This window comes from Notolabrus celidotus, chromosome 16 (genome assembly GCF_009762535.1).
Source record: "Notolabrus celidotus isolate fNotCel1 chromosome 16, fNotCel1.pri, whole genome shotgun sequence".
Lineage (NCBI taxonomy): Eukaryota > Metazoa > Chordata > Actinopteri > Labriformes > Labridae > Notolabrus > Notolabrus celidotus.
This window is the reverse complement of record NC_048287.1, coordinates 9,282,137-9,296,463: the sequence shown is the minus strand read 5'-3', so window position 1 is coordinate 9,296,463 and position 14,327 is coordinate 9,282,137. Positions and strand designations below refer to the sequence as shown.

Below are 14,327 nucleotides of genomic sequence, written 5' to 3'. Positions count from 1 at the left end.
GCAGCTAATGGTGTAATCGGGACAGTATCCTGAGTCTCTGCTGCTCTGCAGACATATCCCTACCTGTCCTGTATGAGGTGATCTCTACACACTCACAACACAGATCCACAACATGTCAGGGACATAAGTTTGATCAAGGGCAGTTGGACCTCTGAAGTTAATCCAGTGAGTATGCTGAGTCTGACTGCCCAGTGCCTGGATGAAGACTTTAACATGAAGAAGACATTAAAGCAGCACAGGAGGGCTCGGGCTCACAGTCACACAATAAATGACAACTGAAGAGTAAGAGCTGACAAATCGTTTGTGTGTGGTAACAACAGTGACTTCAGTTAGAGCTGGTGAGTATACAATATTAATTTATATGCATCTGTGATCCCCAAACCTCAGCCTGTCTCACCCTCAGTGTGCAAAAACTACACCTGAGGCTTTTACGTGACCTATGTTGGCAGCGCTCTCTCTCTCTCTCTCTCTCTCTCTCTCTCTCTCTCTCTCTCTCTCTATTGATCAGCTGTCAGTGTGTCCATCCCCTCACTCCAACATAACCAGGTTACAGGTTGACAACGGTCAACATCCTTGTTTGGTGCCTCATGTGGTGGGAGGGGCTTTGCAGAGTAATGAGTGAGGCAGCAGAGGGAGAAGCAGAAGGCTTTGTCTGTAATATTCATATAGTTAACTGTTACTATAACCAGGAGAGTTGCATATAAACTCAGCCTGTACAGATGTCATGAAAAGAGAAATGAGCTATAGAGACCAAACAGTTTTTGTACCAGGCTGTAAACATGTTAATTTATGCTGTAAAGTTGGACACTTTAACATGGGGATCTATGGGGACTGACTCACTGCAGGCGACAGACTCTAGTGGACACACAGGGAACTGCAGTCCAGTCTGTCAACTCACGGTGTATTGATCAAAACTTTATTTCAACAAGAAAACATTGAGTTTGGCATCCAGGCTCTGACCTCATCCATCCCTGCTGATTTAATTTACATGCAGAAATAAAGGAGAACCCCTTTTAATTGCAGCCTTTAGCTTAAATAGACCACCTGATTGGGAGGATATACTTTGTGAGGTGATCGTGAGAACGCTGCATGGCGTATGTGAAGTCAGTGTTTGAGTTGCCTGCCTCAATGAGCTTGGAAGCCTCACTCCCTTTTTTGGATGTTCACCATTTTCCTTTTTATTTAACACCAGAGGTAGCTGCTTGTTTTTGTTCCTGATAAAGCAGTCTTAATATTAGCTTCAGCAGCACAGCCTGTGATTTTGCTGGCCTGAGATAAGCTGGAGATGATCTGAGCATGCTCAGTGTGACCAGCTGGTCTGAGATCAGAGCTCTGCAGAACGTTGAGGTCTGTGATCAATGAGTCTTCATCCTTTGTCTCTCTGAGCTCACGCTGACTCTGTGATCATCCATCTGCCCTGTGTGTATGAGAGTGAGTGTGTGTTTGGTTATGACTGTGTGTGTGTGTGTGTGTGTGTGTGTGTGTGTGTGTGTGTGTGTGTGTGTGTGTGTGTGTAAGAGAATGTGCGTGTGTGTATGTGTGTGTGTTTGTGTGTGAGAGTGTGAAACATACAAGCTGAACCATCTCTCCTTCTCCAGAGCCAGTTTTTGTTTGAACTGTTGTAGTCTTGGTAACTGTTGTCATGCCAACCTCTATCCCCCCCCCCCCAAATCTGCATGCATGCACGCATGCACACGCAAACACAAACACAAATACACACACACACACACACACACACACACACCCACCAGAGTTGGCTTGTTAAGAGAGGATCCAGGGAAGCTTAAACCAATCAGAGCAATTCTTCTAAAAAGCAACTGCCTGTCACTGTGTGTGTGTGTGTGTGTGTGTGTGTGTGTGTGTGTGTGTGTGTGTGTGTGTGTGTGCGTGTGTGCACTTGCGCACGCGCGCGCGTGTGTGTGTGTATCAGGTGAGAGGAGATAAATAAAGACACAAACATCTCTGACGCAGTGTTTAGAGACAATAATCTCAGATAGAAAAACAAAATCCCAGTGTCGTGTTACTAGTTATAAATAAAGTTTTTACAGTTTGACGGTTTGTAGGTGAGGACATACATACATCCGACCACTCTAACTTTCTGTGATCCCTGTGCTATGTAATAACCCCTAGATCAGGTGACACTGAGCGTAAACTTTAAAGGACTTGTTTTAAGGAGTCTCAGACAGATGGCTCAGATGAAACGTGTCTGCTCTGTATGTTGGACTCGCACTGCGTCTCTGTCCTCTCTGTTTGTCTACAGTCTGGTGTCCTGTCTCGTGTTTCGTCTTGTAATCACAGACTGATTATGAGGTCCATGTAACAGCTGATGGGGATAATGAGTCTTTAATCAGAGTCTGTGAAGTGTTCACTGTGTCTCAGCTCCAGCTGTGATCCAAGTGCTTCCCTGTGTCTCTGTTCATTTGTCTCCTCCCTATCTGTCTTTGTGTTAGTGTACCTGTGACTATGTAGAGTGTGGCAGCAGCAATCAGACACCTGCAAAATTAAAGGACAGCCTTCTCTCACCTTCACAGCTTCAGAAAAAATAGACACATCCTGTCTCACAGTGATGCAGAAAACCAGTCCATGCATTTGTTTCCTCTAGGTTGGATAATTGTGATCACAGCTCTTAATGGTCAGGAGCCTTTGTATCTTAAAGAATTCAAAGTGCCCTATTGCACCTCTAGAAAGCTACGCTCACAGTATGTGGGCCGGCTCATCGTACCTAAGATCTCTAAAAGTAATATGGGTGGTAGAGCCTTCAGTTATGAGGCACCTCTCCTTTGGAGAGACCTGTTTCAGTGTTTACAGCTCTGTGAGGATTCAAACCAGGATATTGGTGTAAACAGTGGATCTGGATTCAAAATGTGAGGCTCAAATATTAAACAAGAAACACTGACAGGATCTAGATCTGGTTCCTTTTCTTAGAAAATTAGTAAAGTGAGTCTTCTGTCATTTTCCCCTGTGCTAAATAAAAAACATACAGTGATATTAAGTCTTTGTGTGTGTGTGTGTGTGTGTGTGTGTGTGTGTGTGTGTGTGTGTGTGTGTGTGTGTGTGTGTGTGTGTGTGTGTGTGTGTGTGTGTGTGTGTGTGTGTGTGTGAAAATCAAAGTTTTTTTCACAGTAACAGCATAGATATGTTCAGATATGATGTAACAGATATGTTCAGAGCTGTTTCTGCACTCAGGTTTGTGAAGCAGCTCTGGTTCGTACAGAGAACAACTCAAAGAGAATAATCTGAAGAGCTAACTCATAAAACCTGATCAAAGTGACTCTAAGAATGAAAAAGCCTGAGTCTGACTGATTTCCCTCAAGATCACTTTTAAAAGGACAAAATAAGACAATTTAAAGAACCAAAAGTGGTTGTGATTTTCCATGAGCAGCAGCATAAAATGAAGGAACATAATCACATGTTAATATTTTCATTGTTACTAAAGAGACTATGTTTTAGCTTGATATAAAACAGGCTCAGAGGGCATGTTGTTGATCTTTGGCTGTTTGTTCTGCCATTTACAAACTGAAACATCAGACAGAACACTACAGAGGCTGATTAGGCTAACCTGTGAGCAACAGTCCAAACGATCTCCATGAGGTTAACATGTGCTGCTAACTCAAACACATGTTAACATCCTAAACAAACAGCAATGGAAACGCACTTCAAATAAAAAAAAGGAAACAACATGCTGCAGAAAGCCAGACAGCTGCAGGAACGGCAAACAAGCTGCAGATATTTAAACGATGCAGATCCAGACTCTCACACAAATCAAGATTTGCAGTCTTTAGCACTTCCTCAGTGGCTTCATTTTTTAATGGAGAAAATCACTTTACTAATAAACTGTCCCACTGAGTGCCTTCTGTGTGTGTGTATGTGTGTATGTGTGTGTGTGTGTGTGTGTGTGTGTGTGTGTGTGTGTGTGTGTGTGTGTGTGTGTGTGTGTGTGTGTGCGTGCGTGCGTGCGTGCATGTATGCGTATGTGTGTGTGTGTGTGTGTGTGATTGCATCTCTTATGTATATTCAGTGTGTCTTCATTCTTCAGTTTGTTTTGGACTCTGCATGTGTTTATGAATGAGCTTTATTTCTGAATTTGCAGCATGTTTCTCAAGATGAAGATCATTCTGGAGATCAGCTAGCCTTGTAAGTCAACGTAGTTCATCACAGTGGACTGAAACACATGCTAATTTTGTTATCATTCATCTGAGTGTCAACCTGCGTTCTGTCTCTGGTCATATTTGTTCATTTCTGCTGCTCTGTTCCACCTGAGCACACCTCAGGTTCAGGTGATGTGCTGCTTTCATAACATTTACACACAGAAAGAGGAAAAGCAGTCAAACCCCTAAGGTTAGCGGGCCAGCAGAGAGCTATTATCAGCTGTTCTTATGCAAACAAACACACACACACACACACACACACACACACACACACACACACACACACACACACACACACACACACACACACACACACACACACACACACACACACACACATGTACAGCAGGTAGAACATTTCTCTCAAGCGACGACTCATTTTATGACCCCACCACTGCTGTTAGAGCAACACACGGAGGACACACTGTGCGTGTATGTGTGTGTGCGTGTATGTGTGTGTGCGTGTATGTGTGTACGTGTGTGTGTGTGTGTGTGTGTGTACCACAGATAAAGTCAAACAGGACAGATATGTGAATATGATTTACTGAGGTGAATCTAAAAAAGGAAATGGTTATCATGTATTTTTTAAAGTAGTCCTCAGTTTTAGCTTCGTTGCTGTAACTTGTGCCTTTGTCGTTTACTGATGAATCAGTCCTCACGTCTTAAAGATCAGCGGAGAGTCTGTGAAGTGAACACTGCATAGCTTCTTTTAATGTGTTTGTTGTTTGTTGTTTGTTATGAGTCATAATGTGATGACCGTAAAATGTGGTGTCGTCCGCTGAGAGTCCAGGTCAGACCAGCTTCAAACCTTTTAACCGCTGTAACTCTCACGTCACTCCCTTCTGTCAAACTGAAGCACTTTGCCATCTGATCGATACATTCACTGCCCGGTCCACCTCACTCTCTCCTGTCAATAATGATGAACGGTTCCTCTGACGTGTTGATACACACTGTCTTTTGTCATTTGTTTTCTGGGTTTGTGTGATGTCGACTTTGCATCATTGATGTATTTGCGGCAGGTTTGCTGATTCAGCTTTTAGCAGCACATCTGTGTTTTGGACTTTAGTATTGGTTTATGATTCTGCATTGTTTTATGTAGCACAGTGTAAGGAAGACTGCTTCCTCTTCATTCATTCATTAGTCATTATTTATTCACGTATGGCTCTGTCCCTCTCTGTCACCTCCTGCTCTGGAGATCAGCTAATTACAGGCATGAAGTCTTTCAAGCATTAAACCAACCGGATTTAGCCCAAGCTTCAGTCGACCAATCATCCTGCTGCTGCCTAAAATTGAAATCTGTCTCCTCTGCTCTGCTTTCAGTCTCTTCAATCTTTGCAGCCCTCCTTTACCTCAGTCACCTTCAACCCATCTCATCAGTGTCCAGCTCCTCAGCTCAACTTGCATCCTTCCTTCTCCTCCCCCACCACCACCACCACCAGGGTCTAGACTCCACAGGGATGGATCATATTCTGCTCTCACTCACACCACCTCTTTGAGTACATGAGGACGACACGACAGAGTCATACTGCCAAAGACATTACACACTTCAAATATTTTCTGAACTAACTGTTCTCTCATGAAGAAGTCTCTCCTGATTGAACTGGATTTGTGTTCTGACTTTGAATTGTTTATTGCACTTGCAGCAAACATTAGCTGTTTCAGCTTTTGGCATCCATTGTTCTCTTTGCGTGCTGTTGCATTTATTTTGTACATTTGCATGTGTTATTGTATGTTGAAATGTTTCTGTGTTTGCAGCACACTCCTCCTCATGAAAACTGTCTCAGGTCTGCTTCAGAAATAGATCTCATCAGCCAACTTCCAAACACACTCAGAGTCAAGGGTGAAACATGTTTAGCATTCTTACAAATGAGGTACGAAGGTTGACCTGTAATCTGCTGTTGACTTAGACTTCAACATGCACGCTAAAGTTTGATATGTAAAAAAACAGAACATGTAAAACACATGTACATAAACACCTGCTCGTTGTTCACATGTGTAGTTTTTTAAATGTAAACTAAAATGTGAAAAAAAGATTATATCACATAAATTGATTTAATATTTTTCACATGAAAAAATATTTCCTCAGAATAAATTTCACATTTTTAATGTGAAAAACAAACTTCATGTGAATCCAGATCTAAAAACGTGGAAACAGAATGTAAAAGTTTGACTCTGCACATGAGAATTTCACACTTTCACACTTTAACACATAAACACATATGAAGTGCTCTTTGAACTTATTGTCTAACATATTAAATGAAATGACCCTGACTGGATCTTTAACCTCAGCAGTGTTACATGTGAAAAATGCTCGTTGGTGAGGTGTGTGAATGTGTTATTTGTATTTCACGTGTGTCCTCTTCACATGGTTTGCACAGGTGACAGTTTCATTGGGGAACTCAAGGGCTCATTACAGCCTGATCGCTGAAGCATTATTTATAGAGGTCAGAGACACAGCTCTTCTTAAAGACTTCCTTTACTTCATCGCACCAAACCAACATGACTCTGGTTTTTATTTGCCTTCATTATTCATCACATTAAGTGGCTTGGCAGTGATGTAACTGATGCTAATAAACTGTTTGATGAATGTTTCATTGCATGTTGGTGTCATATTTAAGAGTGGTTCAGATTCATGATGCTGCACGCGGAGTCTCAGGAGACGAATCAAAGTAGTCCTGACCAGCATGAACAAAGTGAGTGTTGGAGCTGTAATGAGTCTGTCTGTTAGTCACTCACCATGCTGTCATAGTGGATCAGCTCCAGCTCGTAGTCCGGCAGGATGTCGCTCCTCTTGTTGACCAGGTCCAGAGCCATCTGAGCGGCGGGGAGGCAGGCCTGTCCCCCCGGCCAGCCCCCGCTCATGGGGAACAGAGCTCCGATGTAGAGCTTCTTCTTTCCTAGAGCGGGGCAGGAGCAGAGGAAGAGGAGGACAGAGAGGGTCAGAGAGCAGCGCAGGAGTCCGGGCATCGCTGCTGGAGGATCAGATACGGTCTGCTACTTCCTCAAACCAGGACGGTTTAGATCTGAGTCTGTGGAGGTCTCTGTGTGAGGTCAGGAGCTTTCAGTTCCCATGGGATGCAGAAGCAGATTTACCTCACAGATGGGAACACGTTTACAAAACGGGTTTACATTTAAAGTAATCAGTTTGTCCGTCTGTGTAGCATAAAAACATCTAAGAGTCCAATTAAACCAGCCTGCTGCTCCGCTTGGACTGAATGAATATTCAGAACAACTTCATAAACCTTCAACTTGCATTTTAATCAGCAAGAAGCTCCTTCAGAGAAATCAATCAGCAGCAGAGAGGTGATAAAATAGATCCTTCACAGCAGCCGGCTGCAGCTCAAATTAAATAATAAGTCAGGTTTAAAGCTCTGTGCGCTGTCCAAGGTCCTGAAACTACACTCACAGATCCATCAGCTTCAGCCTGAGAGATAACAACACCTCCTCTCTTCTTCTCTGCATGAAACATGAAGAAAAATCCACAGTGAGCTCATGAGGAGACACACAGAGCTTTATTCTGCCCTGATCCTCTCTTCTTTATCTATCCGCCTACACACAACACAGAACACAACATGCTGTCCACAAACACTGCAGCTAACTGCATATATCTGTCTCCAATAATCCAATAAATTCAAACAGGAGAGCGCTTCATTTAAGAGCAAGGTCGATCTGCGTGTTGCTGGAATGCGGTGAAGCCCCTCCGGAGGGGAGACGGAGACTGAGGCAGACTGCAGCAGAGAGAGAGAGAGAGAGAGAGAGAGAGACAGGAGGAGGAGGAGGAGGAGGAGGGAGGGAGGTTCAGTCTCTCTCTTTCACAAACCACTTTGAATTTGCGATCCCTTAACACAGCCCCGCTCATTTATCTTTCCCCCGCCTGCTCCATCGACAACAAGCTCCCCCCACCCCCCTCCATTGTTCATCCTCCCCCAGCCAGCACAGAGAAATGTTGATTAACCGTCAAACTAACTTCACCTTGTGGTCCGGTCGTCTCTCTCGTCCTCTCACCTTCACATTTTCAATTATAATTCTTCTGAACAGAGAGAGAGGACTCCTCATTAAACCTTACTGGAAACTGTCCACTGACAGTCATCCATTCCTGTCCAATCAGAGCAGAGCGGGATTAACTCAGAACCAACCAGTCAGGAACTTCTGCTGCAGAAGAACAAAATCTAATGTTCCCTACCTTCAGTATCGAAAATGAAGCCAGTGTGGAAATGCAAGGACTGCAGTTCGCTGGGTGTCCACTAGAGTATGTGTCCTGCAGTGAGTCAGTCTCCATAGAGCCCATGTTAAAATGTTACAGCAGAATTAAACATGTTTACAGCCTGGTACAAAAACTGTTTGAGTCTCTATAGCTCATTTCTCGATTCATGACTTCTGTAAGGGCTACATTTATTTACAACTCACCTGTTTACATTACATCGAGAATTAAAGTGAGGTGAAGTTAGGGGTGTGGCCTCTGTGACTGACAGATGGGAGTTGCCTCATGTTTGCTAGGTGTGGCCTGAGCTAATTCAGTCCCTGAACTTAAAGGCTGAGTCATATTTGTCAGGTTTGAAGCATGTGCGAAGCCTGGTGTTGAAGCCACATATGTGATTCTCTACGATAAAGATGGACAGAGGGGTGAACACTCCATTAGGGTCCTCTCACAGCTTTCGGCAGTCGGGCCCTAATATTAAAGCAGTCTAAACCAGGCCAGACTGAAATCAGAACACCCATCAAAAGACAGAGCTTCAGGGCAAAAGAAAAGAACCACCTTTAAGACATAATATCCAGAGTTTGAGCTGTGTGTATTACCTGAGAAATAACTGCCCACAGTTCATCAAGTTACCTTCAGTTTATCACCTTTGGGCGGTCTGAGAGGTGATGACATGTTCAAAACTTCCTCTGGTATATATTCAATACAGATATCATGGTGCTGGGGTCCTGGATGTTTGGTGCCTGATATTTAACCGTTGTGTGTGTGTGTGTGTGTGTGTGTGTGTGTGTGTGTGTGTGTGTGTGTGTGTGATTGTGTGTGTGTGTGTGGGGGGGAGGGTGTTCTGTCTGTCTGTCTGTCTGTCTGTCTGAGGACCTGAGGGAGCTCAGTGTTCCTTTGTGAAGTCGATCGGATGAATGGATATCCAGAGCTCTGCAGGCAGTTCCTTAGGGGAGGAGAAGTTGGTATTCTTATAATTTATGCCCCAGATCCTCTGACGTCCAGAGATAGAAACATCCAGAGTTATGGGCAGTGGCATTTAAGATACTCTGTAAGATTACGTTCCTCATTAAATGGACCGAAAGCAACTCTGCTGACTTCACCTAGAAACCATCATCAAAGTCACATTACTCTCAGGACCCTCTGCACTGAGAGAAAACTACACACCTCTGCATTCTGAATGGTGTCTTCTTAAAGCTGTGGTCAACCCACGTCTGAAACTTATCAACTGTTCTGTTAGAAAGTCCATGAGTGAGGGATTTCTTCTGTTTGCTGTCCCTTAGATTGAGAGGCTGGTTTGAGTCAGAGCTCAGATGTTTTTAAATTATGAGATCAATCTGTAAATATCATCAACCCTGAACACTGAGACTGCCAAACAGTCTCCACGGCATGTGTTTACACCATGTACCTAGCCTCAACTTAAGCTGGAGGTATACTTATTTAACATTATTACCCAGGTTTCTTACTGATCTTCCAGTTGTGTATAATGCTTGATTCTGATTGGTCAAAACCCCTTTACAAAGGTTATTAACTTTCACTCACATGAGCAATGCCAGAGGCAAACTGATCACACGTCATGTCAAATCAATCTGCAGAAAAGAGTTCCGGCACATTTTGCTTCTGCTTGTTGACACCACAGACCATAAGGTTAGGTAAAACTATTCGCTTCAAAACAATGTGGCTAAAACGTTAGTTTCGCTCAGCATGCTAAATCATCAGGCTACGGACATTTTCATATTTGATCCTGTCCAGCAATATTCGCAACGAGCGGAGCAGGTGAGAGCAAATTTAAGTTACTCTACAAAGAAACTTAAACAATGAGCGGTGGCGATGCTAGCACCAGGGTTAAAAGTAGTGACATTTGCCTCGTTTATTTTTAGAGGTGCGTCAACTGCAGAGCTCAGAGAAGAAGGAGAGCTGAATGAGGACAGTTTAATATTAAATCGAAATTTGTATCTTAAGTTATTAGCCAGGTAATAAGCAGGTTATGTATGATCTCACCCTGTCTGGATTCTATTTCCTATTCATCCCTGCTAACCATACATAATCCCTTACTTGTGCGCTATGCATCTTACTGGAGGATACCTCTAGAGGACTCACCAGAGAGCTCAGGCCGTAAGCAACTATCATATAGGATGTAAACAGGAGACATGGTGGAGGTTCCTGTTATGTTGATTCTGTCTCTCAGGGGCCCAGTAAACATTAAATAGCCAGTTCAGGTGTCTGAAGACCGATCCACACTCAGTTTCTCTTGTTCCTATTTCATTTTGAAGGTTTCAACATGTTGACTTCTAAAATTACATTCTTCTGTATCCAGATATTTCAACAGCCATGTCTGTTTCTGTGCAGAGACAAAGACACATCACATTGATGTGGATAACATGGTTGATCAGCTTGTCTTTAAATCTTTCTGTCATTGTTGTCCCTGCTGCTGTGTGACCGTCATCCCCCCCGGGCTCTACACTGCCCCCTACTGTAGAGGCTGCATTTTGTGTCTGCATCTTGCACAGCGGACACACCAATCAGACACAGAAAATGCAGGGTGGCCATCATGTGCAGGCATAAGAGGTTATTTTATTATTTGGTTGAAAGCAAGTGTGTTTCACGCCTCACCCTGTACCTGTGGCCACGCCCCTAAAACAAGCTGTGCAGAGGTCGTCCAACACACTGCTCTGTGTGCAGGACTCTGCTGCTGGATTTAAACAAGCAGAGAGCATGAAGACGTCTCCCTCCTCTGACTCCCTGATGGCTTTAGAAGACATGTTAAAATATTTTTAGTGTACCGCATGGATGAGCTCAGACCTCCTGACCTCTGACAGAGAGGAGAAACCACCTCACCTCTCTGTGAGGATTGCATTAAATACAGAATATTTTAAAATGAGCCCCAGCATCCTGAACAGGTGGAGGTTACACTTGTAAAGTAAACAGGCTGCAGCTACCTGTAAAGGTTGTTTTTCTGTCCCGCTTATATTTGAGCTCAAACTTTGACTCTGTTTTTGTTCCTTTTCATAACGAGCAGCTACAGCCGTTTAATTTAGCGAACAACACTCAGAGATGTCATTAAGCTGTAATGAATCATTCTGTCTCTCCCCCTCATCCTCCCACATCCACACGTTCCTCTCAGCCTTCCATTTTATCTGTGTGTGTGTGTGTGTGTGTGTGTGTGTGTGTATGTGTGTGTGTGTGTGTGTGTGTGTGCGTGTGTGTGTGTCTGTGTGTGTCTGTGTGTGTGTCTCTGTGTGTGAGAGAGAGTTAAATGTGTATGTATCAGTGAGTATATCTTTAATAATGTATCAGCACAGTGATGAGCTGACACCAATCCTTCTCTCGTCTTGCTCATTATTTTCACGTTGCTGATTTTTCTTTATCTCATGCATCCCTTTCTCTCTTTCCCTCTCACTCTGCTCCCTCGTCTCCTTTGTCTCCCTCCCTCCCTCCCTCCCTCCCCTCTCCTCCTGACCGGCTCTCTCGGTGGGTTGATGTGGATCTATATCTGTTTCTCCATCTCTGTGGGATTATCCGTGCAGAGAGAACAGAGGCGTGTTTCTGAGCCTCCCACGTCCCTGCAGCTTTCTGTTTTTATCACCAAACTGTGCCGTCATCCTCGGCTTGTTAGACCAGTCTTTATTTATATGGTTCCTCCTGATCTGTGTGGAGCGTTTCCTCTGAGTAAATGTGAAAAACAGTGTGAGCAGAGCTGATAACTGACTCTGACTTGATAAATAATGAGCTCATTCTGTGAAAGAGACCTCTCAGGATGCAGAGTGTGAAACCGAGCTGAGTATAATTAAAGATTGTACAGAGTCCACTCATCTAATCCTGTTCATGTTTGACTGCCATGCACGAGTCAAGGTCATGTATGTCCTTTAAAGTGTAGAACATATGAACAAGACATGACGTCAAGAACATGAGAGCATGCTCATACTGAGAGCCAAATTATCATGTTAAAGAGAACCCTCTGATACACAACCTCGTCACCATGAGGGCTGAGGGTTGAGGCAACAATATGTATACAATCATTCATCCAATATTATATTTATCATGAAAGGAAAAAAACTGTCAACTTGAAAAAGATAAAACTGAGAGGTATTTTTTAGGTTACTAAAAATAATTACTAACAAGCCCTTTATTTGTCTACCTCATGTGTCAGAGTCCTTTACTTTCATTGTAAATATCACTAAAGGCTGAAGAACACTTAATAAAGTAGCTTCATGCAGGAAAAAAAACAGCTTTTAACTCACGACAGCATGAAAGGCTGTGAGTTGAGCAGCCTGTGAAAACATCAGCTCTGTTGTTACCTTGCACCAACCCTCAGCGTTGAAAATGAAACCAGTGCAGAAATGCAAATGACTGCAGTTCCCTGAGTGTCCACTAGAGTCTGTCTTCAGCAGTGAGTCTGTCCCCATAGAGCCCCATGTTAAAATGTCCAACTTTACAGCAGAAACAAACATGTTTACAGCCTGGTGCAAAAACAGTTGGGTTGGAGAAATGAGCTATAGAGAGCTTATTCCTCTACTCATGACAAATGTACTAGCTGAATTTATATACAACTCATCTGTTATGATATTATTATAGGTAAGGGTTGGGAGGGTTGTAGCTGTTAGCCGGGGTGCTAAAAATCTGTTTTAGCTTCACCTCTTTACCTGTATCTAGGTTGACCAGCAGTTAGTTGGATTCAGCATTTCCAACATGGTGACCTCCATCTTTGTGCTTCATAACACCTCTTCATAGAACAACAGGTGAGGACACCGACTGCAGATAGGTTCATACAAACTTTTTTTGTGTGTCTGAGTTTATCCTGTTACATGCTTTTAAACAACATTCTTCACATACCATCTCCAGGGTGACTATAGTTCATCAAGTAATGAACAGAGCAGTTTCACATTTAAACTACTGAGCTAGCACAGCATTACTTCAGTTTTTAAGTCAGGATTCCTTCCCTGCGTATTTTGTAATTTTGTACTAAATTCTTCTCATCTTGTTTCTGTTTTAACCCCTAACATCTGACGGCCACAACTCTTCAACAGTTCACAGTTACAGTTCAAATGAACCAGGATCTTAACAGTGCCTGTGATACGACGTCAGCAGTAAGAGAGCAGCTGCCTGAAGTTTTAAAGTTCAGTGTGAGAGTTAAAGCTGCAGACTGTGACTGTGATTTAATATTGAGGCAGAAGAAGCTCAGTCTGTAAGGACTTGGCTTTCAGACTGGAGGGTTGTTGTTTCAAGCACTGATACGGGATATGGAATTTGGGCCAGTAGCTGGAGAGGTGCTAGTTCCCTTCCTGGACCCCGCTGAGGTGCTCTTGAGCAAGGAACCAAACCCCCAACTGCTCAGGGCATTCATCTGTGTGCAGCCCCCTAACTCCAGCTTTTCTCCATCTGTGCATGTCCACAGGATCCTGTTAGTGCATGCTCATAGGATGCTGTTAGTGCATGCTCATAGGATCCTGTTAGTGCATGCTCACAGGATCCTGTTACTGCATGTGCGTGTGTTTCAGCCTGTGCATGTGCATAAAATGTTTAATAACAGAGTGTAGAAAGTGAGTTCCCTTGAAACACAGCTTGAATCTTTTTCTTTTCACTCTTTACTCTTGATATAAAACCAAAACAAATACCCAAACTGAAGCAGTCTTATTCTTAAGGCACCAAAGCTGCTCGGCTGAGTTCAAGAACAGACCGCGGTTTGTGTTGGAAACATCAATATTGACATCTAGAGTCACATGGGACACGGACAGCTGGTTCAAAGAGGGAGAGAGAGCTCTCCGACAGAAAGCCCTAAAGACTGCTCATACCCACTCCCTCCACACAGTGCAGACTGACATGAAAAGACACTTGCAGCACAAAATAAATCATCAAAATTCTGAGGTTTGATGGAGCGAACCGACATGAGGTAAAAAGAAAAAACACACCATGAAACTATACAGAACTTTTGTAAACAGCTAAAGCTAACTGAGACGGATCCACGATGTCAGTAAAGGTGA

The 14,327-nt window shown here is 43.4% G+C and overlaps 1 protein-coding gene across 1 annotated transcript in view; it reads right to left on the bottom strand.

Moving 5' to 3' along the window:
• The window catches only part of gabbr1b (gamma-aminobutyric acid (GABA) B receptor, 1b), a 121,994-nt gene that overhangs the window by 41,432 nt on the left and 66,235 nt on the right, over window positions 1-14,327 (bottom strand). The window contains 1 exon segment of the mRNA XM_034704070.1: window positions 6,885-7,045. Within this exon segment, the coding sequence (XP_034559961.1) occupies window positions 6,885-7,045 (161 nt within the window).